At 35.2% G+C, this 23,782-nt stretch overlaps 1 protein-coding gene across 1 annotated transcript in view; it reads right to left on the bottom strand.

The window, feature by feature from the left end:
- The window catches only part of LOC141301073 (uncharacterized), a 45,020-nt gene that overhangs the window by 6,194 nt on the left and 15,044 nt on the right, over positions 1-23,782 (bottom strand). The window contains exons 6-7 of the mRNA XM_073831329.1: positions 16,861-16,925; positions 9,342-9,455 (exon numbers count right to left, since the gene is read on the bottom strand). Of these exons, the coding sequence (XP_073687430.1) occupies positions 9,342-9,455; positions 16,861-16,925 (179 nt within the window). The remainder of the gene's footprint in view (positions 1-9,341; positions 9,456-16,860; positions 16,926-23,782) is intronic.

The raw sequence follows: 23,782 nt of genomic DNA, 5'->3' as shown, positions 1-23,782 counted from the left end.
TAAAAAACTGGGAAATGCGAGCGGTGACTGCGCAAAACTGCTGACATGTTTGGGTTTTCTGGGCGGCTGTAGTTAAACACGGCCACAAACTAAAGGCTGACAAGCCAAACGAGGCCCTCAGGTTTCTTGATCAGGATTTAAAGCGATAGTTTATACAAATATGAACATTTGCTGCTAAGATGTAGAAGATTTTCAGCTGAAACGGTGATCCTTGCTGGTTCATAAAATGCAAGTCAGTGGCTACCAGCTCTTTGAGAGTCAAAACAGCATATCAGACATTACAAAATGAACACCCACTGCTGATATTTTGGCTCATTTCCAGTTGGAATGACTGTCAGGACGTCCAAAAGTGAGTTTTGATTGAGTCACTTGTAGATCTGTGCTGCTCGAGACACCAGTTCAAGTAAACTGGTTCATCCAGTTCACCAAAAAGAACCGATTTACAATATTTAAAATCGGCCTTCGGTTCTAGTCTGTTTCCTCAGTTCAGTGACTGTTGGAGGAACTGAATCAGTTCATTCATCATTGAATCATATTTTCTGATATTTTAGCTCATTTAGATTCGGAGTGACTTTAAGGTGCCCGAAAGTGAGTTTTGATGGAGTAACTTGTAGATCTGTGCTGCTCGAGCCACAAACTGATTCAGACGATTCAGTCAGGTCAGCTGATTGATTCAGTTCACCAAACAGAACTGATTCAAAAGAATGATTCGTTCGTAAACTGGACATCATTTTGAGCTGTTTGCCTAAAACCATGGATTACAGGTAATAATGTTGTAAGTAATGTTCATTTTTGTGCACAGATGATCGTTTCACATCATCAGGAGTCATGGGTATTCATTTTGTGTTGCCTGTTATGTTTTTTTTGACTATAAAAGTGCCGGCAGCCATTGACTTTTTGTTATTGACTTTTTAGATAAACAATGAGAAACCATAAAAAACTTTTATTTTGCCCCTTAATTCAGCAGCTCATTGGTCTTCAGTCTGAATCAAACGGTTTCCTCAGTTCAGTGACTGTTGGAGGAACTGAATCAGTTCATTCATCACTGAATCATATTTTCTGATATTTTAGCTCATTTAGATTCGGAGTGACTTTAAGGTGCCCGAAAGTGAGTTTTGATGGAGTGACTTGTAGATCTTTGCTGCTCGAGACACAAACTGATTCAGACGATTCAGTCAGGTCAGCTGATTGATTCAGTTCACCAAACAGAACTGATTCAAAAGAATGATTCGTTCGTAAACTGGACATCATTTTGAGCTGTTTGCCTAAAACCATGGATTACAGGTAATAATGTTGTAAATAATGTTCATTTTTGTGCACAGATGATCATTTCACATCATCAGGAGTCATGGGTATTCATTTTGTGTTGCCTGTTATGTTTTTTTGACTATAAAAGTGCCGGCAGCCATTGACTTTTTTATTGATTTTTTTAGATAAACAATGAGAAACCATAACGCAGTGTTGTTTTCGTCAACGATGACGATGACGAAATCATTTCGTTGACGCAACTTTTTTCCATGACGATAACGAGACGATGACGAGATAAAAATGGCTCGTTGATGACTAAAACATGACGAGACGTGTGTGAGTTTTCGTTGACGAGACGAGAATAGACGAAAATGTTAGTGGGTGGTCCGTCAGACGTTTAAAATGCATGACATTTCTGCTTATTGTGCATGCCAATTAAAAAGAATCTGCCGCTATGGCAAGCCGTTTTAGCATTGTATCCTTGTTTGTCTTTTATGTTTTAAAACATTCCTTCATTGTTGTAATTATTGGTGAAAATAGTCGATCCAGAAGCTCACATTGTGTTGAACTATAGATCTGCTATTTTCAGAACTGAAGTGACACTGCCCAACAGCAAAATACTTACTGACCTACATTAATTTTTTAAAAGACTACTTTTTCCCCCTTTTTTGACTAAAACTAGACTAAAACCTTTTTGACTTTTCGTCGACTAAAATTGGACTAAAACTATCACCTATAGAAGTGACTAAAATTTGACTAAAACTAATAACCATTTTAGTCCAAAAGACTAAGACTAAGACTAAATCTAAGATGGTTGTCAAAAACAACACTGCCATAACGTTTATGTTGCCCGTTAATTCAGCAGCTCATTGGTCTTCAGTCTGAATCAAACGGTTTCCTCAGTTCAGTGATTGTTGGAGGAACTGAATCAGTTCATTCATCATTGAATCATATTTGCTGATATTTAGGCTCATTTAGATTCGGAGTGACTTTCAGCCAGTGTTGTTTTTGACAACCATCGTAGTCTTAGTCTTAGTCTTTTGGACTAAAATGCTTATTAGTTTTAGTCCAATTTTAGTCACTTCTATAGGTGATAGTTTTAGTCAAAATTTTGTTGACGAAAAGTCAAAAAGGTTTTAGTCTAGTTTTAGTCAAAAAAAAAGGGGAACAAGTAGTCTTTTAACAAATGAATGTAGGTCAGTAAGTATTTTGCTGTTGGGTAGTTTCACTTATAAGTTCTGAAAATAGCAGATCTATAGTTCAACACAATGTGAGCTTCCGGATCGACTATTTTCACCAATAATTACAATAATGAAGGAATGGTTTTAGACATAAAAGACATATATTTGAAATACACCCATAGGTCCTCTCACCGTTTGCGACCACCCTGTGTGCAAACTGCCGCCATCGTGGTTAATCGTCTGTCTGTCTGAGTGACAACAGTGTGACGTGTTGAGCGTAACCGAACAAGGATAGAATGCTAAAACGGCTTGCCATACTAGTATGGCAAAGAGTACTTAATGCTAAAACGGCTTGCCATACTAGTATTGTAAAGAGTACTTAATGCTAAAACGGCTTGCCATACTAGTATGGCAAAGAGTACTTAATGCTAAAACGGCTTGCCATACTAGTATGGCAAAGAGTATTTAATGCTAAAACGGCTTGCCATACTAGTATGGCAATGAGTACTTAATGCTAAAACGGCTTGCCATACTAGTATGGCAAAGAGTACTTAATGCTAAAACGGCTTGCCATACTAGTATGGCAAAGAGTACTTAATGCTAAAACGGCTTGCCATGATAGTATGGCAAAGAGTACTTAATGCTAAAACGGCTTGCCATACTAGTATGGCAAAGAGTACTTAATGCTAAAACGGCTTGCCATACTAGTATGGCAAAGAGTACTTAATGCTAAAACGGCTTGCCATACTAGTATGGCAAAGAGTACTTAATGCTAAAACGGCTTGCCATACTAGTATGGCAAAGAGTACTTAATGCTAACACGGCTTGCCATACTAGTAAGGCAAAGAGTACTTAATGCTAAAACGGCTTGCCATAGTGGCAGATTCTTTTTAATTGGCATGCACAATAAGCAGAAATGTCATGCATTTTAAACGTCTGACGGACCACCCACTAACATTTTTGTCTATTCTCGTCTCGTCAACGAAAACTCATCAACGAGCCATTTTTATATCGTCATCGTCTCGTTATCGTCGTGAAAAAAAGTGGCGTCAACGAAATGATTTCGTCATCGTCATCGTTGACGAAAACAACACTGCTTTCAGGTGCCCGGAAGAGAGTATTGATTGAGTAACTTGTAGATCTGTGTTGCTCGAGCCACAAACTGAGTCAGATGATTCAGTTCACCAAACAGGTGAACAGGTGTTTTTTTTGCACAGTTTGCAAAAAAGTTCACTTTCAGAAACAAAAATGTACAGATAATGTACTCACCCCCTTGTCATCAAAGATGTTCATGTCTTTCTTTCTTCAGTCGTAGAGGAAAACATTTCTGGATTTCTCTCCATATAGTGGACTTCTATGGCGCCCCAGAGTTTGAACTTCCAAAATGCAGTTTAAATGCAGCTTCAAATGACTCTAAATGGAGGAAGAAGAGTCTTATCTAGTAAAACGATCAGTTATTTTCTAAAAAAGTTGACAGTTTATATACTTTTTAACATCAAATGCTCGTCTCTTCTACAGTAGCTCTGCATGTACTCTGTGTTTTCCAGTTCAAGACAGTTAGGGTATGTCAAAAAACTCCCATCTCATTTTCTCCTCCAACTTCAAAATCGTCCTACATCGCTGCAGAAGTACCGACCCAGTGTTTACAAAGCAAACATGCAAAAGAAGATCAAACGCTCTTTACAAAAAAAAGGTAAAACTACGATGTAGGATGATTTTGAAGTTGGAGGAGAAAATGAGATTGGAGATTTTTGACGTACCCTAACTGTCATGAACTGGAATACACAGTTTACTCAGCGCTAGACGAGATGAGTATTTAAGTAAAAAAGTATGTAAATTGGATTTTTTTTTTTTTTTAGTTTCTTAGATAAGACCCTTCTTCATTGGCTGGGATCGTTTAGAGCCCCTTAAAGCTGCATTTAAACTGCATTTAAACTGCATTTTGGGAGTTCAAAATCGGGGCACCACAGAAGTCCACTATATGGAGAGAAATCCTAAAAAAAACTATTTCTTTACGACTGAAGAAAAATCTTGGATGACAAAGGGGTGAGTACATTATCTGTACATTTTTGTTCTGGAAGTGAACTTCTCCTTTAAGAATCATAAAAGTATATCAGGCAACACAAAATTAATAGCCAAGCAAAAGCGACATTATTCTACACTGCAAAAAATGCTTTTCTTACGTAGATTTTTTTTTGTCTCATTTTCAGCCAAAATGACAAAAAATTCTTGAATCAAGAATGAAATTATTGTCTTGTTTTCAGAAAAATGTATTAAAAATTAATTAGTTTTTGCTTAGAACAAGCAAAATAATCTGCCAATGGGGTAAGCAAACAGAAAACAAGATTATTTTTCTTACCCCATTGGCAGATTATTTAGTTTTTTCTGAAAACAAGACAATAATTTTGACTCGTCTAGAAAATCCTTCTTGATTCAAGAATTTTTTGTTATTTTGGCTTGAAACGAGACAAAAAAAATCTAAGTAAGAAAAGCATTTTTTGCAGCGCATTATTACATATTTACATTATTATCTGTAATTCAGAGTCTTGGGCAACAGGGGAATCTGATTTTTTTTTTTTCCATTTTTTAAATGAACTGCTTCAGTTCAGTAGTTTGTTTACGTAATAACACAATGACACAACATATGTGACCCTGGAAAATGGCCTTTAAAGTTGTCCAAATGAAGTCCTTAACGATGCATATTACTAATCAAAAATGAAGTTTTCATATATTTACAGTAGGAAATTTACTAAATATCTTCATGGAACATGATATTAATATCCTAATGATTTTTGGCATAAAAGAAATATTTTCGTTGTCCAGGGTCACATTTACACAATTATATTTTATAGTTGAATTAGATCATCGAAGGTCAGCAGCAAAGACACTCGTTAATAAAACTGTTAACATTTAATTATTGCAGGTTTGCGTAAAATTTCGAGTTTGCATTTCTTTGTTTTTATTCATTTTAACTGATACTGATTTTTTTTGCAAGTGAGGTGAATTAATGTATGTTCACAATTAGTCTAGAACTACAGTAACATCATGTTTGCAGAGCGCCTCAGCACTTACTCTTGATTTCTCTCAACATGGGGACAGGGGACTAGCCAGCCAATAAATGGGAAAGCAAAGTAACTGGCGTTACTTATTTGAAAAAGTATAATAAATAAGCTTTCTATTGATGTATGGTTTGTTAGGATAGGACAATATTTGACTGAGATGCATCTTTTTGAAATCTGAGGATGCAAAAAAAATCAAAAAGACTGAGAAAATCACCTTTAAAGTTGTCCAAATTAGGTTCTTAACAATGCATATTACAAATCAAAAATTACATTTTGATATGTTTACAGTAGGAACTTTACAAAAAAATCTTCATGGAACATGAACTTTACTTAATTTCTCAATGATTTTTGGCATAAAAGAAAAATCAATAATTCTGACCCATGCAATGTATTTTTGGCTATTGCTACAAATATCCCCCAGCGACTTAAGACTGGTTTTGTGCTCCAGGGTCACATATTTTCTTGTAAATTAAAAAGTAAAGCGCTACCCCCAACACTGCTGATATTTAGTCTCATTTCCAGTCGGAGTGACTGTCAGGCGTCTGAAAGTGAGTTTTGATTGAGTCACTTGTAGATCAGTGCTGCTCCAGACACAAACTGAGATGATTCAGTCAGGTCAACTCCAGTTCATCTCTGGACATCTGTCCGGACCATTTCCCTGAGGCTCTGGATTACAGGTAATAATGTTCAGTTTTGTGCACAGACGATCGTTTCACATCGTTTTGTGTTGCCTGATATGCTTTTTTGACTCTCAAAGTGCAGGTAGCCATTGCCTTGCATTTTATGAATCACCAAGGACCATGGTTTCAACTTAAAATTCATTTTGCTCTTCTACTGAAGGGGAAAAAAGGTCTACATCTTGGATGGGTGAGTATATTAACAGCAGATTTTCATTTTTGTGGTGTACAATCCTTTTAAGATCTAAACAATGAACATGAAGTGGCAAAGCACATCTATTTTAAAAACCGAATAGCCTGCTATCTCAAAAACCCAACCTGTTCTCTGTCATTCAACCACATTCATCCCAGATTCTTCAAAGAAGTCCAAAAACGCTGAATCACTCGAGATAATAAACACTCAGGCTTCTCCCGACGTTACAGGATCTCAAGAACCACAAAGCAAAGCCACAATAAAACAATGACATAAAAACGAAAACACAAGCGACGGACAGAGGAAGTTCTCCACCCTGGAGAGGATCTGTATTTATAGTGCTGATATTTACGAGCGAATGTTGAGGAAACGCTGTTCTTTGTTGGCTGTGGCAGCGTTTGCATCGTTTCGACCCCCACTTGGAGGGACAGACAGACGTGATGTGAAAGTCCGATAACCGAGGACCACACAAACAGGGCCGAACTGTACAGTGGGAGGGCAATGGTCTGTAACACATTACAAATAAAACACACGGCTATGGCGTGCTCAAACACACACTCCAACAAACGGCGGTCTGTTGCAACCACAGAACGGGGGCAATTATTTGAGGGCTGGGATGCATTAGAGAATATTAGGGGCATTTTATCACTGAGGGTCTAATAGGTCCGGCTGGATGTATTCGGTTGAGGGTGACTGGAGTGATGGATGAAGTCTGGGTGAAATCATTCCCAGCCATTTTCAATTCATTAAACAGAGCTGAAACGTGCTTTCGTTTTAGTCTAAGGGTTACAAGTGCTGGATTGTAACTGATTACATGTAATCTGGATTATGTAATCGGATTACAAAAACAAAGTACTTGTAATTAGAGTACATTCAGGGTTCATACAGATAAAATAAAACAGTTTTCAAGCACTTCTTTTTTGATTTTCGAGTATCTCACTTGTGTCTTCTAAATTCAAAAAAAAAAAACAGAACAGAACACGCATAAACCAACATAAATGTATTGCTAAGATCACTAATGTTCAATAATTTAATTGATTTAACTTCAATTTTTTAACTTTTAGCCATTTTTTTTGTCAACTCAAATATCTAAGTTGTCACTTAGTACAACTTAACATTTCAAGTTGACTAAACTGATTTGAGTTGACTGAACTTAAAATTTTAAGGCGGTAGGGTAACAAATTATTTTATATTGATTATTATTATTATTTTATTTTTTTACAGTGTGGCACTTTCGGAATGGCAGTACACAGTTTTTACTTTCACTTTCTTTTACCTTTTCCCCTTTTTTAGAACTTAAAAGACATAAACGAGATCTCTGATTAAAGTCCGTGAAAATCAAAAAAGAATTTCTTGAAAAATCCAGGAATAAATAAATAAGAATGGCTGTAAAAGCATAATTTACAGCTCAGAGATAATCATTTATACTCTTATGATCAAGTATTATATTAACAAAATATATATAAATATATAATACTTCCATTTATTGATTATATTTTTATAACAGATTATCTTCTTGTCGATCCACTACACTGTAAAGAACAATTTGTTGAGTCAACTTAAATTAATTTGTTACCCAGCTGCCTTAAAATTTTAAATTCAGTCAATGCAAAAAAGGTTTGGTCAACTTGAAATGTTAAGTTTTACTACATGGCAACTTGGATTTCTGAGTTGATTCAACTTAGAGTTTTAAGGCAGCTAGGTAACAAACACAGCTGTTAAGTTGAACACATTTTTTTAGTTTAGTCAACCCAAATATCTAAGTTATCAACATTTCAAGTTGAATAAACTTATTTGAGTTGACTAAACTATAAATAATTTGTTACCTTGCTGCCTTAAAATTTTAAGTTGACTCAACAAATTGTTTTTTTTTTTACAGTGGTCACATTTACAACTCTGCGTTGTTTGCTGTTTAAAAACATGGATTGAGTTTCACAGTTTCCCAGCTGCCTTAAAAATTTAAGTTTAATCAACTCATATATCTAATGTTAGTATAACTTAACATTTCAAATTGACTAAACTTTTTTTTAAGTTGACTTAACTTAATTTAAAGCAGCCAGGTAACAAATTATTTTAAGTTGACTCAATAAATTGTTTTTTACAGTGCACCTGCTTAAAGAGAATGATCTTGAATTTTCAATCAGCCTGTATGTGTGCTGTTGTCAAAATCCATGTTTTTAAGCGGCAAACAACGCAGAATGGTAAATGTGAATTACACTGTAAAAAAGGGGGGAAAAGTTAACTTAAAATTTTAAGGCAGCAAGGTAACATTATTTTAAGTTCAGTTAACTTAAATAAGTGTATTCAACTTGAAATGTTAAGTTGTACTAAGTGACAACTTAGATATTTGAGTTGACTAAACTACATAATGTGTTTAACTTAACAGCTGTGTTTGTTACCTGGCTGCCTTAAAATTGTAAGTTAAATCAACACAAATATCTAAGTTGTCACGTAGTAAAAAATTTCAATTTGACCAAACATTTTTTGTGTTGACTAAACTTAAAGTTTTAAGTTGACTCAACAAATTGTTCTTTACATTGTAGTGGATCGACAAAAATATTAAAATATATTTATATGATATTTCGTTAATATAATACTTGATAATACGAGTTTAAATTAATATAAGAATTGATATTTTTGACTCTTAAGGGCTGAAATGTGAAGTTTATCATTTAGTAAAACTTTTTTTTGTGTGAAACCTGCATCTGAGCTGTAAATTATGCTTTTTACAGTTGTTAAAATTTTTAGTTTTTATTTATTTATTTATTTTGTGCAGGTCTTAAAGTATTTAAAGTGAATTTATAACAGCTAAGGTTCTTCTTGGGTCTTATTGCTTTAACCAAGATTTCGTTGCTAACTTCATTGTGTAATCCGTAACAGAATACAATTTGTAAATAATCTATGCAGCTCTATGTGTTTTGTTTTCCTGTTAAGAACGTCTGAAAACATGAAGACATCACATGAAATGTGCTGGACGTACCTTCTCGATCTCCTGAGCTTTGTTTTCGATGGATTGAGCACGACGTTCTTCCGGTGTCGGTTCCCCTGGTTCTCCACCCAAACCTGGAATCTCATCCAGATCGGAGAAAAATATCTGCAGAAGAGATTTATTCTGTTTTTGCAACTTGCAATGTTGTTTTTGTTTCTAGGAGTCGATCACGTTTACTTGAGAAGCAAAATGACTTGTGAAAAAATGAAAAAAGTCTGATAAAAATTAAATGACCTCATGCTTAAAACAAGAACAAAATGTATGCAAATGGGGTCAGAAAAATATGACGGTGCTTTAGTGCCACGTATAAAAAAAATAAAAATAAAAATAAAAATTACGAGAAAAATGACGAGAAAGTCAAAAAGTTGAGAATAAAATCCAAAATTCAAGAATAAAGTTGATATGTTTTGAGAAAAAATCTACATGTTTTGAGAATAAAGTCGAAATTTTTCAAAAATAAAGACAAATGTTTCAAAAATAAAGTCAAAATTACAAGAATAAAGTCTAAATGTTTTGAGAATAAAGTCGTAATTCCGAAAATAAAGTTTAAATGTTTAGAGAATAAAGACGAAATTTGAGAATAAAGTCGAAATTACGAGAATAAAGTTGAAATTTGAGAATAAAGTCGAAATTACGAGAATAAAGTTGAAATTCGAGAATAAAGTTGAAATTACGAGAATAAATTCGAACTTCGAGACTATAGTCGAAATTACGAGAATAAAGTCTAAATGTTTTCAGAATAAAGTTGAAATGTTTCAAGAATAAAGTCAAAATTTGAGAATAAAGTCGAAATGTTTTGAGAATAGTAAAGTTAAGAATAAAATCATAATTACAAGACTAAAATTGAAATTATAAAAATAAAATCAAAATGTTTCGAGAATAACGTTGAAATGTTTCGAGAATAAAGTCAAAATTTTTAGAGAATAAAGTTAAAATCATTCAAGAATAAAGTTGAAATTATGAGAATTAATTTGTATATACGAGAATAAAGTCGAAATTTGATAATAAATTAGAAATTAAGAGAATAAAGTCGAAATGAGCGATTGAATTTTAATTTCGAGAATAAAGTCATAATTCCGAGAACAAAGTAGAAATTACGAGAATAAAGTCTAAATATTTCGAGAACAAAGTCGAAATGACACAAATAAAGTTTAAAGTCCAACTTTCAAGTTGAAGATCACTGTGAATGAACGTGTAGATAAATAGTGTAGGAACCAGTTTTTCTTGAAAATATAATTCAAAATACGCTATTTAGGCTTCTGGAGTCGTTTTTGAGAGAGAATTTTACTTCCGCATCTGAAAAACTGGCAAAAGCGGTAGTGACGTCACGGCCGGTAGAGCGGTCAATGTAAACCATAGGAAAACAATGGATCGCAATGACTGTTCGGGCGCAGAGAAGATTTAAAATGTTCATTTACACTCGTATGACGAACCACAGACACAAATATGAGACGGTTATGTGGCCAAGAGAGCAGAGACATGCCAGGATTAAACAGAACAGCGGTCAGAGACAAATCAAGTTGTAATGTGAGGAGAACAGGGCAGGTGTCTGTGAGAGATCAGTGTTAGCAGACGATATCTAATCGGGCAAAATTATAGCATTGGTCATCTAGAAGTATTGATTCTACTTACCTGTAACACAAACGAATACTCCTTGATCAAGCGTGTCATACTCGTTAATATCCAACGTTACGTGATATAGCGGGTTCCTTTTACCGCGCACGCGAGAGGTAAACACCTTTTTGTTTTATTATATGCTTCTATGGGAAATGCCCCCAAACTTGATGTGCTGTCTCTGACTCTGCACTTTGAGGCTTGCTGTCTGAAATCAAAATAGATAGCTTATATGCATTTAAGGCAAAGGCATGAGTAAGTTTATGGTAGAGATAATTTATTACTCTGATCAAAATACTTGTACGTACAAATAAACAGTAAAATGTAATCTCAATTACAGGTTGACTATTTTTAGCACACAAATACCTATAAAGTAAAACTTTTTAATGCCATTGGTATAAGACAATTAATATTGACAGCATAAGTCAAGTTGTCTGCTGGTATTCATCAGGAAGCCCTTACCTGCATGTGTTGTGTCAGCTATTAAACAGGTTACAGAGGAAGGATTACTTTATAAAGGTTTTGAATCGCCCCATTTTGGTGACATTCAAAAAATAATAATAATCACAATAACAAATTGTCTTAATGTATAAATGTTTTTATGAGGTTAACAACACATATATATCAAGCAGATCTGCATTTATGGCTCATTCAATTCAGTTTAATTTATGCAGCAATAAATCGTAAATATTATTTCATACTACTGTTAATACCCAACTTAAAACACACAACATTGCAACTGTTAATATATATACACATGTAGATGTACCAAACATATACAACTGAAAGAAAAATATTTTCAGTGTGGTTATCAGTATCACACTAATGTGTTATTTTAGAGGTTGGTTAATAACAGCTGGCCTCCACTGCTTCAGATCTTCACACAGCCTCATGTCTTGCAATGTCTCCCAAAACCCTAAAAACACACATGACAAAAAAAAATCACAAATTAGCTGTGCGAACAATGTGACTAAGCTGTAGACTTGATAAATATAATATTAACAAACGGAGGATAACTGACCAGTAATGCCTTCTCATATGGTACCATTTTTACATGGTTCTTAAACTTACATTGCTAATGCCTAACGTTACAAGCTAGCTACAGTGCTTTACCTCGACTTATACACATCTCGTTGTGTCTCATTATTTAAATAAATATATTCACGGATTTGGTCGTTTTGCGAAGTTATGAGAAGAAAAAACAAGACTTACGGTGCACATTTCACGTATTCGTCTGCATCTCTGACGGCTTCGGACGAACCAGGCTGACCGCGGAGCCGATGAAGCCGCTGTGTGCACTGAAGAAACTGCAACAGTTTTGACCCTCACTTGGTTCTTGCTTCGGCATCCCATATTGAACTGTATCATATCGCCGGGATGATAATCCTCCGGTGTAAAGTGAACGCGTTTTTCGAAGCAGATGCATTCACCCGCACAAACGCACCCAGATCCGGAAGATAGCGCTGTTCTTTTTATTGTAAGTAAACCCGTGGACATGATGTCCTGACAGGCTGGAGTTTGCACAGCCTCCATAAACACAATAATTTAGCATGACAATGATCAATTGAAATTAAAAATAACGACTGAAAACACACTAACTCACGACTGCTCCTACTGAATAGCAACAGAGCTAGGCGAACGACTACCTGTCGTGACGTCATATGACGCGGTCTAGAAAAAAAGCTGTTTTTGAGAGCGGTCCAGGAAATCGTCACTTTGTCTTCTAAATTTGTGCCCTTATGTCTTGTAAAATATTTTCAAATCCTGCATTAACGATTTGTATTGTATTTTCATACACGAATATATGTTTATCTCGAATTTTTTTTTAACTTGCAACATGGACTTTAAATGCTTTGAGAATAAAATCGGAATTACAAGAATATCCAAGTTGAAATTCTGGTATAAAGATGTAATTACGAGAATAAAGTCGAAATTCGATAATAAATTTGAAATTATGAAAATTTAGTTGAAATTCGACAATATAGTTGTAATTATGAGAATAAAGTTAAAATTCAAGAATAAAGTTGAAATTAGGAGAATTAATTCGTATATATGAGAATAAAGTCGAAATTTGATAATAAATTTGAAATTAAGAGAATAAAGTCGAAATTTGATAATAAATTAGAAATTAAGAGAATAAAGTCGAAATTTGATAATAAATTAGAAATTAAGAGAATAAAGTCGAAATTCGAGAATGAATTTTAATTTCGAGAATAAAGTCATAATTCCGAGAACAAAGTAGAAATTACACGAATAAAGTCTAAATATTTCGAGAACAAAGTAGAAATTACACGAATAAAGTCTAAATATTTCGAGAACAAAGTAGAAATTACACGAATAAAGTCTAAATATTTCGAGAACAAAGTAGAAATTACACGAATAAAGTCTAAATATTTCGAGAACAAAGTAGAAATGACACGAATAAAGTCTAAATGTTTTGAGAATAAAATTGGAATAACAAGAATATCCAAGTTGAAATTCTGGTATAAAGTTGTAATTACGAGAATAAAGTCGAAATTCGATAATAAATTTGAAATTATGACAATTTAGTTGAAATTCGACAATATAGTTGTAATTATGAGAATAAAGTTAAAATCATTCAAGAATAAAGTTGAAATTATGAGAATTAATTCGTATATATGAGAATAAAGTCGAAATTTGATAATAAATTAGAAATTAAGAGAATAAAGTCGAAATTTGATAATAAATTAGAAATTAAGAGAATAAAGTCGAAATTCGAGAATGAATTTTAATTTCGAGAATAAAGTCATAATTCCGAGAACAAAGTAGAAATTACACGAATAAAGTCTAAATATTTCGAGAACAAAGTAGAAATTACGAGAATAAAGTCTAAATATTTCGAGAACAAAGTAGAAATGACACAAATAAAGTTTAAATGTTTTGAGAAAAAAATCGAAATTACAAGAATATCCAAGTTGAAATTCTGGTATAAAGTTGTAATTACGAGAATAAAGTCGAAATTCGATAATAAATTTGAAATTATGAAAATTTAGTTGAAATTCGACAATATAGTTGTAATTATGAGAATAAAGTTAAAATCATTCAAGAATAAAGTTGAAATTATGAGAATTAATTCGTATTATATGAGAATAAAGTCGAAATTTGATAATAAATTAGAAATTAAGAGAATAAAGTCGAAATGAGCGATTGAATTTTAATTTCGAGAATAAAGTCGTAATTCCGAGAACAAAGTAGAAATTACGAGAATAAAGTCTAAATATTTCGAGATCAAAGTCGAAATGACACGAATAAAGTTTAAATCTTTTGAGAATAAAATCGGAATTACAAGAATATCCAAGTTGAAATTCGGGAATAAAGTTGTAATTACGAGAATAAAGTCGAAATTCGATAATAAATTTGAAATTATGAAAATTTAGTCGAAATTCGACAATAAAGTTGTAATTATGAGAATAAAGTCGAAATTCGATAATAAATTTGAAATTATGACAATTTAGTTGAAATTCGACAATAAAGTTGTAATTATGAGAATAAAGTTAAAATCATTCAAGAATAAAGTTGAAATTATTAGAATTAAATCGTATATATGAGAATAAAGTCGAAATTTGATAATAAATTAGAAATTAGTAGAATAAAGTCGAAATGAGCGATTGAATTTTAATTTCGAGAATAAAGTCGTAATTCCGAGAACAAAGTAGAAATTACGAGAATAAAGTCTAAATATTTCGAGATCAAAGTCGAAATGACACGAATAAAGTTTAAATGTTTTGAGAATAAAATCGGAATTACAAGAATATCCAAGTTGAAATTCTGGTATAAAGTTGTAATTACGAGAATAAAGTCGAAATTCGATAATAAATTTGAAATTATGACAATTTAGTTGAAATTCGACAATAAAGTTGTAATTATGAGAATAAAGTTAAAATCATTCAAGAATAAAGTTGAAATTATTAGAATTAAATCGTATATATGAGAATAAAGTCGAAATTTGATAATAAATTAGAAATTAGTAGAATAAAGTCGAAATGAGAGATTGAATTTTAATTTCGAGAATAAAGTCGTAATTCCGAGAACAAAGTAGAAATTACGAGAATAAAGTCTAAATATTTCGAGATCAAAGTTGAAATGACACGAATAAAGTTTAAATGTTTTGAGAATAAAATCGGAATTACAAGAATATCCAAGTTGAAATTCGGGAATAAAGATGTAATTACGAGAATAAAGTCGAAATTCGACAATAAAGTTGTAATTATGAGAATAAAGTTAAAATCATTCAAGAATAAAGTTGAAATTATGAGAATTAATTCTTATATACGAGAATAAAGTCGAAATTTGATAATAAATTAGAAATTAAGAGAATAAAGTCGAAATGAGAGATTGAATTTTAATTTCGAGAATAAAGTCGTAATTCAGAGAACAAAGTAGAAATTACACGAATAAAGTCTAAATATTCCGAGAACAAAGTAGAAATTACACAAATAAAGTCTAAATGTTTTGAGAATAAAATCGGAATTACAAGAATATCCAAGTTGAAATTCGGGAATAAAGATGTAATTACGAGAATAAAGTCAAAATTCGATAATAAATTTGAAACAATGACAATTTAGTTGAAATTCTAAATTTAATAAATTAGAAATTAAGAGAATAAAGTCGAAATGAGCGATTGAATTTTAATTTCGAGAATAAAGTCGTAATTCCGAGAACAAAGTAGAAATTACGAGAATAAAGTCTAAATATTTCGAGAACAAAGTCGAAATGACACAAAGTTTAAATGTTTTGAGAATAAAATCGGAATTACAAGAATATCCAAGTTGAAATTCGGGAATAAAGATGTAATTACAAGAATAAAGTCGAAATTCGATAATAAATTTGTAATTATGAGAATAAAGTTAAAATCATTCAAGAATAAAGTTGAAATTATGAGAATTAATTCTTATATACGAGAATAAAGTCGAAATTTGATAATAAATTAGAAATTAAGAGAATAAAGTCGAAATGAGAGATTGAATTTTAATTTCGAGAATAAAGTCGTAATTCCGAGAACAAAGTAGAAATTACACGAATAAAGTTTAAATGTTTTGAGAATAAAATCGGAATTACAAGAATATCCAAGTTGAAATTCGGGAATAAAGATGTAATTACGAGAATAAAGTCGAAATTCGATAATAAATTTGAAATAATGACAATTTAGTTGAAATTCGACAATATAGTTGTAATTATGAGAATAAAGTTAAAATTACGATAATAAAGTTGAAATTATTCTCAAAATATTTAGACTTTATTCTCATAGTGTATATATATGTGACCCTGGACCACAAAACCAGTCATAAGGTTAAATTTTACAAAACTGAGATGTATATATAATATTAAAGCTAAGTAAATAAGCTTTCTATTGGTGTATGGTTTGTTAGGATAGGACAATATTTGGCCGAGATACAACTATTTGAAATCAGGAATCTGAGGATGCAAAAAAATCTAAATCCTGAGAAAATCACCTTTAAAGTTGTCCAAATTAGGTTCTTAACAATGCATATTACTAATCAAAAATTACATTTTGATACATTTACAGTAGGAATTTTACAAAAAAATCTCCATGGAACATGATCTTTACTTAATTTCCTAATGATTTTTGGCATAAAAGAAAAATCAATAATTTTGACCCATGCAATGTATTTTTGGCTATTGCTACAAACATACCCCAGCGACTTAAGACTGGTTTTGTGCTCCAGGGTCACATATATATATATTTGATCCTTCAGATCGCTATATTGCTCTCTGTCTTGTTAAAAGCACCAGCATACAAAATCTTTTCTAAAGAACTAGAGAATATCAAAGGTTTGTTCAGCATTTTGGCTCTTATTGAACACTGTATTTTTGTTGTGTTGCTCAATGTGTTTGGATCAGAAGTGACGGATACCTTGCTGGCTGATGCAGACGCGTGTGCAGATCCTCCAGAGAGATCACTGGACGGTCTGTGTTTGCCTACAGAGACAGAGAAGAACTTAAAAACTGAGCAGAATGGAAAAGCAGTCTTTCCAAAACCATATCAGATTTATCCGTTTAATTCAATTGTCATGTTGGAAACCTGCTGGTGAAGGAAAAGCGTGTTTATGCTGGTGTTCCCGCAGGAGAAATGAACAACAGCGGCTTGGAGATGTTTCTGTCCACAAACAACAAACACGACGCCACAACCAAAGTTCACTTGGATCGCAGCGGTTTCCAGTCAAAGGTACAATGAACAGCATGATGTTTATTTCTGTTTTGATTCATGCTTTAATTAGATTGAACGGGCAATCAGACGATTCCTGAGAGAGAAGAAAGGATTGAGGTTTGCTTCTGATTAAACCGCGGCTGTTTGTCTGAGCAATGGAAGACAGGGAGCCGTATGAGTTTTGGGGAAACCTGTCTGGAAGCAGTTATTATTATTGATTAATCATCAGGCAAATATCAAATATTAAAGTCATGAATTTATTTGCCCACATGGAAAAGGTTGCAACATGCCAAATTAAATCTAGGAAGTCTACTGACATTCAATTTTTATTCAATATGTTTATAAAATGCTAATAAAGACATGATCAAGATTACATGAAAGTATTATTTCATTGCAAAGGGACATATTTCTAAATATAGATTTGAATTTACATGCATTTAAGGCATATATCTGAAACATTATTATTTGTGAATGTAATGTAAATTTATTTTTAATGCAATTTTAATTTATTAAAATGTGCAATTTGTTAATCACATTAATCAAGTACATTTAATCTATTTATCCATTTTTATTTTAAAATGTTTGTTTGTTTATAAATTGATTAATTAATTTAAAGGAAATTAATTGGCATTAAAGTAGGACTGGATGCATATGCAATAATTTAGGGTGACCTAAACTTTTAGTTTAGGTATAATGTCATTTGCAAGGGTTTACATGCATGTTTTATTGTTAAATGGGCTTATTTTTTTAGTTTTAAATTAATTTTAATTAATCTTAATTAAACAGTTTTAACTTAAACATTGTTTGTGTTGTTTTTCACTGTAATAAATAGTTTATTAATCAAATTAGGTAAATAAAGATAATTGATCTCCCTCTGACGTTTGTTCTATTTATCTATTTAGTTTTTAATATTTAATTTGATTTCTTTATTTAAATTATGTTTGTTTTTATTTCCTTCATTACATTGTATAATCTATTATAAATAATACTATTATATTTTATTATAATTGTAATTACAAAAATATAAATATAATAAAATATAAAAATAAGGCTAATTCAAAACATGAATTCTATAACAGTATATAATAATATTAGATATAATATTATATTTATTTTATATTTATATTTTTACTTTGAAAAAATATAGATGTATAAAATATAAATATAATAAAATACAAAAATAAAGGCTAATTTAAAATATGAATACTATAATAGTATATAATAATATGACATATATATTTTATTATATATGTTTTTAAAATTGTATTTAATTTTCTAATTTTATAAATTATAATATAATAAATATAAATACAATGAAATATAAAAATAAAGGCTAATTCAAAAAAATATATACTATAATAGTATATATATATATATATATATATATATATATATATATATATATATATATATGTATATATATATATATGTGTGTGTGTGTGTGTATATATATATATATATATATATAAAATATAAATATATTAAAATATAAAAATAAAGGCTAATTCAAAATATGAATACTATAGTGTATATGATAATATTACACTTAATATTATATATTTTATTATATTTAAAATTTAAAAAATATAGATATATAAAATATAAATATAATAAAATATAAAAATAAAGGTTAATTTCAAATATGAATGCTATAATAGTATATACTAATATTATATATTACATTATGTTATTTAAAATGTTAAAAAAATATAGATGTATAAAATGAAAATATAATAAAATAAAAAAACGAAGGCTAATTCAAAATATGAATACTATAATAGTATATAATGTGTTATGTAATATGTTACATTTTTAATTTAAAAATTCTAGATGTATAAAATATACAAATAAAGGCTAATTTAAAATTAATACTATAATAGTATTTAATAACATTATATTTAATAAAAAATATAGATGTATAAAATATAAATATAATAAAATATAAAAATAAAGTCTAATTCAAAATATGAACACTAAAATATTATATAGAATATTATATTTTCAATTAAAAAAGATATATATAAATATATAGATGTATAAAATATACATATAATAAAATATAAAAAAGGCTAATTTAAAATATGAATACTATAATAGTATATAATATGATATTTAATATTATTTATTTTATTATATTTTTAATAAATAAATTATAAAATATAATTTTTCATATATATATATATATATATATATATAATTTTTTTTTTTTTTTTTTTTTTTTTAATTATAGATGTATAAAATACAAATATAATAAAATATAAAATAAAGGCTAATTCAGAATAATGATATATATATATATATATACTATAATAGTATATAACAGACAGATATCATGGTAAATCATCAGATTTAATGTTTGTAGCAGTATTTTCACGCTAGCATCATGTATTTGTTTATCCGATCAGGTTTTGTTCATTAGCTCTGACAGAAGAAACGGCTTCTGTTTGCCTCAGTTTTAGTGTGTCTGTAAAAGTGTGTCTGTATGAGTGATGAGGGGAACAAAACACAGGCCTGTTGTGAGCCGACGCTCTTAACACCAAATAAATCATGACTTTAAACTTCACAGGATAAAAAAGGACGACTGGATGTGTCCAATTAAACCCACTCCAACAAACCTCAAACACTAAACATGCCTGAATGACTTTACATATATATATATAATTACATTTTTATTTTATGTATTGATTTTAATTTCAAACTAAACAATAAATAATGTGTCTAATTTTACTTACACTGAAACAATTATATTTTAGTTTTATTAATATACTTTTATAGTTATAAGAAATTAAAATTATTTTTTATTTTATATTTTATGTTGTTACGCCAGGCCAGCAGAGGGAGCCCTTACCCCCACTGACTGTTGCTGCTCCCTCTGCTGCCTCTATGGTTACTTCCTGTTTGTCTACCATAAAAGCCAGCTTCACACACACACTCATTGCGAAGTATTGATTTACATTTGTGGACATTACTGAGCATTTTTCCCTGTTTGTTTTCCCTGTTTTCATAGTCATAGTCTTAGTCAGTTTATTCCTAGTCTTAGTCATAGTTTTCTAGTTTCTGGTCTTCATTTCATTGTTTCCTTTGGACTGCTCACCTGGATTTTGACCCACGCTTGTTCTTTGGATTACGCTATTGGATTATCTTTGCTGTTGATGTTTGCTGGTGATCGACCCTGTCTGTTCTGACCTCGTCTAAATAAAGCCTTGCATTTGGATCCCCACTCTCAGTCATCCCGTTTGTAACAGAATACTTCGCCACACCCGGATCCAGCGGCTTTATTCACCACCAGCAGAACAACCCATCAAGAATGGATTCAGCAGGAAGTTTGTCCAACCCCGTAAGTCTGCTCTGCTCCATCTTTCAAAATGGCCGTCCCATCGAGCATTATGTGAGGGATTTCATTGCTTATTGTTATCTGGCACCTTACGATGAGACCTTAATGAAGGAGTGTTTTTGGAGTGGGTTGGACACAGATATCGGTTACAATTTACCCGATGAGGACCCTAGTTGGACCCTCGCACAGTTTATTGACTTTGTGTTGTCGCATTGTGGATCTCCGTTCACTGTGGGAGTACTAGAAGGGCCTCAGCACAGGATGTCTGCTAGTCTCGAGCCACAGCACAAGATGTCTGCTAGCCCAGAGCCACAGCACAAAATGTCTGCCAGCCTAGAGCCTCTGCACAAGATGTCTGCTAGCTTCGAGCCACAGCACAAGATGTCAGCTAGCTTCGAGCCACAGCACAAAATGTCTGCAAGCTTCGAGCCACAGCACAAGATGTCAGCTAGCTTCGAGCCACAGCACAAGATGTCTGCTAGCTTCGAGCCCAAGCACAAGATATCTGCTAGTTCAAAGCCTGTTCATAAGATGTCTGCCTTTCAGGAGCCCGTTCACAAAATGGCCGCCTTTCCCGAATCAGCTTTCGGAAGGACCATCCTTCCTGAGTCCGCATTCAAGATGGACACCCGATTGGACCCAGCTCACAAGAAATCTACCACGTCTGACTTATCTCACAAGATGGCTGCCACCCCAAGGCCCGATCACAAGATGGCCGCCATCCCCAAACCTGTTCACAAGAGGGCCGCCACCCCCGAACCCGATCACAAGATGACTGTCCTTCCCGAGTCAGCTCATAAGATGGCCTCCTTTCCTGAGTCTGCACCCAAAATGGCCGCTCTTCCAGACCCTGCTCACAAGATGGCCGCCGTTCCAAGGCCCGTTCATAAGATGGCTTCCGTTCCTGAGTTCCCGGTCAGAATGGCCACCACGCCAGAGCCTGCTGCTAAGATGGCCGCCACGCCAGAGCCTGCTGCTAAGATGGTCGCCACGCCAGAGCCTGCTGCAAAGATGGCCGCCACGCCAGAGCCTGCTGCAAAGATGGCCGCCACGCCAGAGCCTGCTGCAAAGATGGCCGCCACGCCAGAGCCTGCACCCAAGATGACCGCCACGCCCGTGCTTGCACACAAAATGGCCGCCACGCTTGAACCTGCACGCAAGATGGCCGCCATACCTGAGTCTGTTATTAACAGGGTGGCTACAGCGTCAGACTCTCACCCTCCCAGGACGTATCAGAGACTAATGTCTAGCTTGGAGGACCCACCACTGCGGTCGGCTCGTTCAGCTGGTCCCTTACTGTCAGCCGAGCCAGCATCTGCTAGCGCCACGTCAACCAAGCCAGCGTCTGCTCACGCCACGTCAACCAAGCCATTGCCTGTGAACGTCATATCTGCTTCTCTCGAACCTGCACCAGCTGCCGTTCCTACCAAGTCAAGTCACGTCACAGTCACTGTCCCTGCCAGGACAAGTCAAGATACAGCTGCTGTTCCTGTCAGGCCAAATCATGTCGCAGCAGTCGTTTCTTCAGAGCCAAGTCAAGCAGCTGTTCCCTCCGAGCCAGGCCAAACCACAGCTGTCCCTGTCACGCCAAATCAAGTTACAGCTGCTGTCCCTGCCGAGTCGAGTCACGTCACAGTCACTGTTCCTGCCAGGACAAGTCAAGATACAGCTGCTGTTCCTGTCAGGCCAAGTCAAGCAGCTGTTCCCTCCGAGCCAAGTCAAGCCACAGCTGTCCCTCTCACGCCAAATCAAGTCACTGCTGCTCCTGTCATGACGAGTCAGGTCATAGCTACTCCTTCACTGCCAAGTCACATCTCCCCTGAGCATCCAGAGCCTTCACTCTCAAGCCATACAGAGCCAACGCTCCCAAGCCATGCAGAGCCAACGCACCCAAGCCATGCAGAGCCAACGCTCCCAAGTCATGCAGAGCCAACGCTGCCAAGCCATGCAGAGCCAACGCTCCCAAGTCACACAGAGCCAACGCTCCCAAGCCCCACGCCCAATGACCCGGAGGGCATTCCTCCGCCAACTGTGTTACCTGTTATGGCTATCGCCATTTTGAGTGTGTGGGCTGCACACTGTGCCCCAGTGGCCTCTTCTGCCCATGAGTCTGCCCACAAGTTTGCTCTGGAGAGCTCTTCTGCACGCATGTCCGCTGCGCCTATACCTCCTTCGGAGGTGGCGTCCATAGCGGAACTTCACGCTCTGCCCGCTCAGCCAAGGCTTCACGCTCTGCCAGCACCGCCAAGGCTTCTCGCTCTGCCCGCTCCGCCAAGGCTTCACGCCCTGCCCGCTCCGCCAAGGCTTCGCGCCCTGCCCGCTCCGCCAAGGCTTCACGCTCTGCCCGCTCCGCCAAGGCTTCACGCTCTGCCCGCTCAGCCAAGGCTTCACGCTCTGCCCGCATCGCCAGTGCTCCCTGCTCTGCCAGCGCCGCCAAAATTCCCTGCCCTGTCTGCTCCGCCAAGGTTCCTTGCTCTGTCTGCCCCGCCAAGACTCCCTGCTCTGCCTGCACCGCCTAGGTTCCCTGTCATCTCTGTCTTGGCGTTTGGGGCCGTTCCAGAAGTCTCTGTCTGCCCAGGAACCGCCCCGAAAGTCGGTCCTGAAGTTCTCGTCTGCCTGGTCACGGCTATGGAGGCCACGTTCTCCCGTGAACTCTCTACTTCTCTCCTTGCTCTGTCTGCCTCCTCTATCCCTGTTCTCCCCAGGTCCCAGTCCATGATGCGGCCACCTGTTCCGCCCTGGAGGGCTTCTACGCCTCCTGTTCCGCCCTGGAGGGCTCCTGCGCCTCCTGTTCCGCCCTGGAGGGCTCCTGCGCCTCCTGATTCGCCCTGGAGGGCTCCTGCGCCTCCTGATTCGCCCTGGAGGGCTCCTGCGCCTCCTGCTCCGCCCTGGAGGGCTCCTGCGCCTCATGCTCCGCCCTGGAGGGCTCCTGCGCCTCCTGCTCCGCCCTGGAGGGCTCCTGCGCCTCCTGCTCCACCCTGGAGGGCTCCTGCGCCTCCTGCTCCGCCCTGGAGGGCTCCTGCGCCTCCTGCTCCGCCCTGGAGGGTTCCTGCGCCTCCTGTTCCGTCCTGGAGGGCTCCTGCGCCTCCTGCTCCGCCCTGGAGGGCTCCTGCGCCTCCTGCTCCGCCCTGGAGGGCTCCTGCGCCTCCTGGTCCGCCCTGGAGGGCTCCTGCGCCTCCTGCTCCGCCCTGGAGGGTTCCTGCGCCTCCTGCTCCGCCCTGGAGGGCTCCTGCGCCTCCTGCTCTGCCCTGGAGGGCCGCTCCGCCTCCTGCTCCGCCCTGGAGGGCTCCTAAA

This window comes from Garra rufa, chromosome 25 (assembly GCF_049309525.1).
Source record: "Garra rufa chromosome 25, GarRuf1.0, whole genome shotgun sequence".
NCBI lineage: Eukaryota > Metazoa > Chordata > Actinopteri > Cypriniformes > Cyprinidae > Garra > Garra rufa.
Note: the sequence above shows the minus strand (reverse complement) of the source record. Positions and strands in the feature narration are given on the sequence as shown.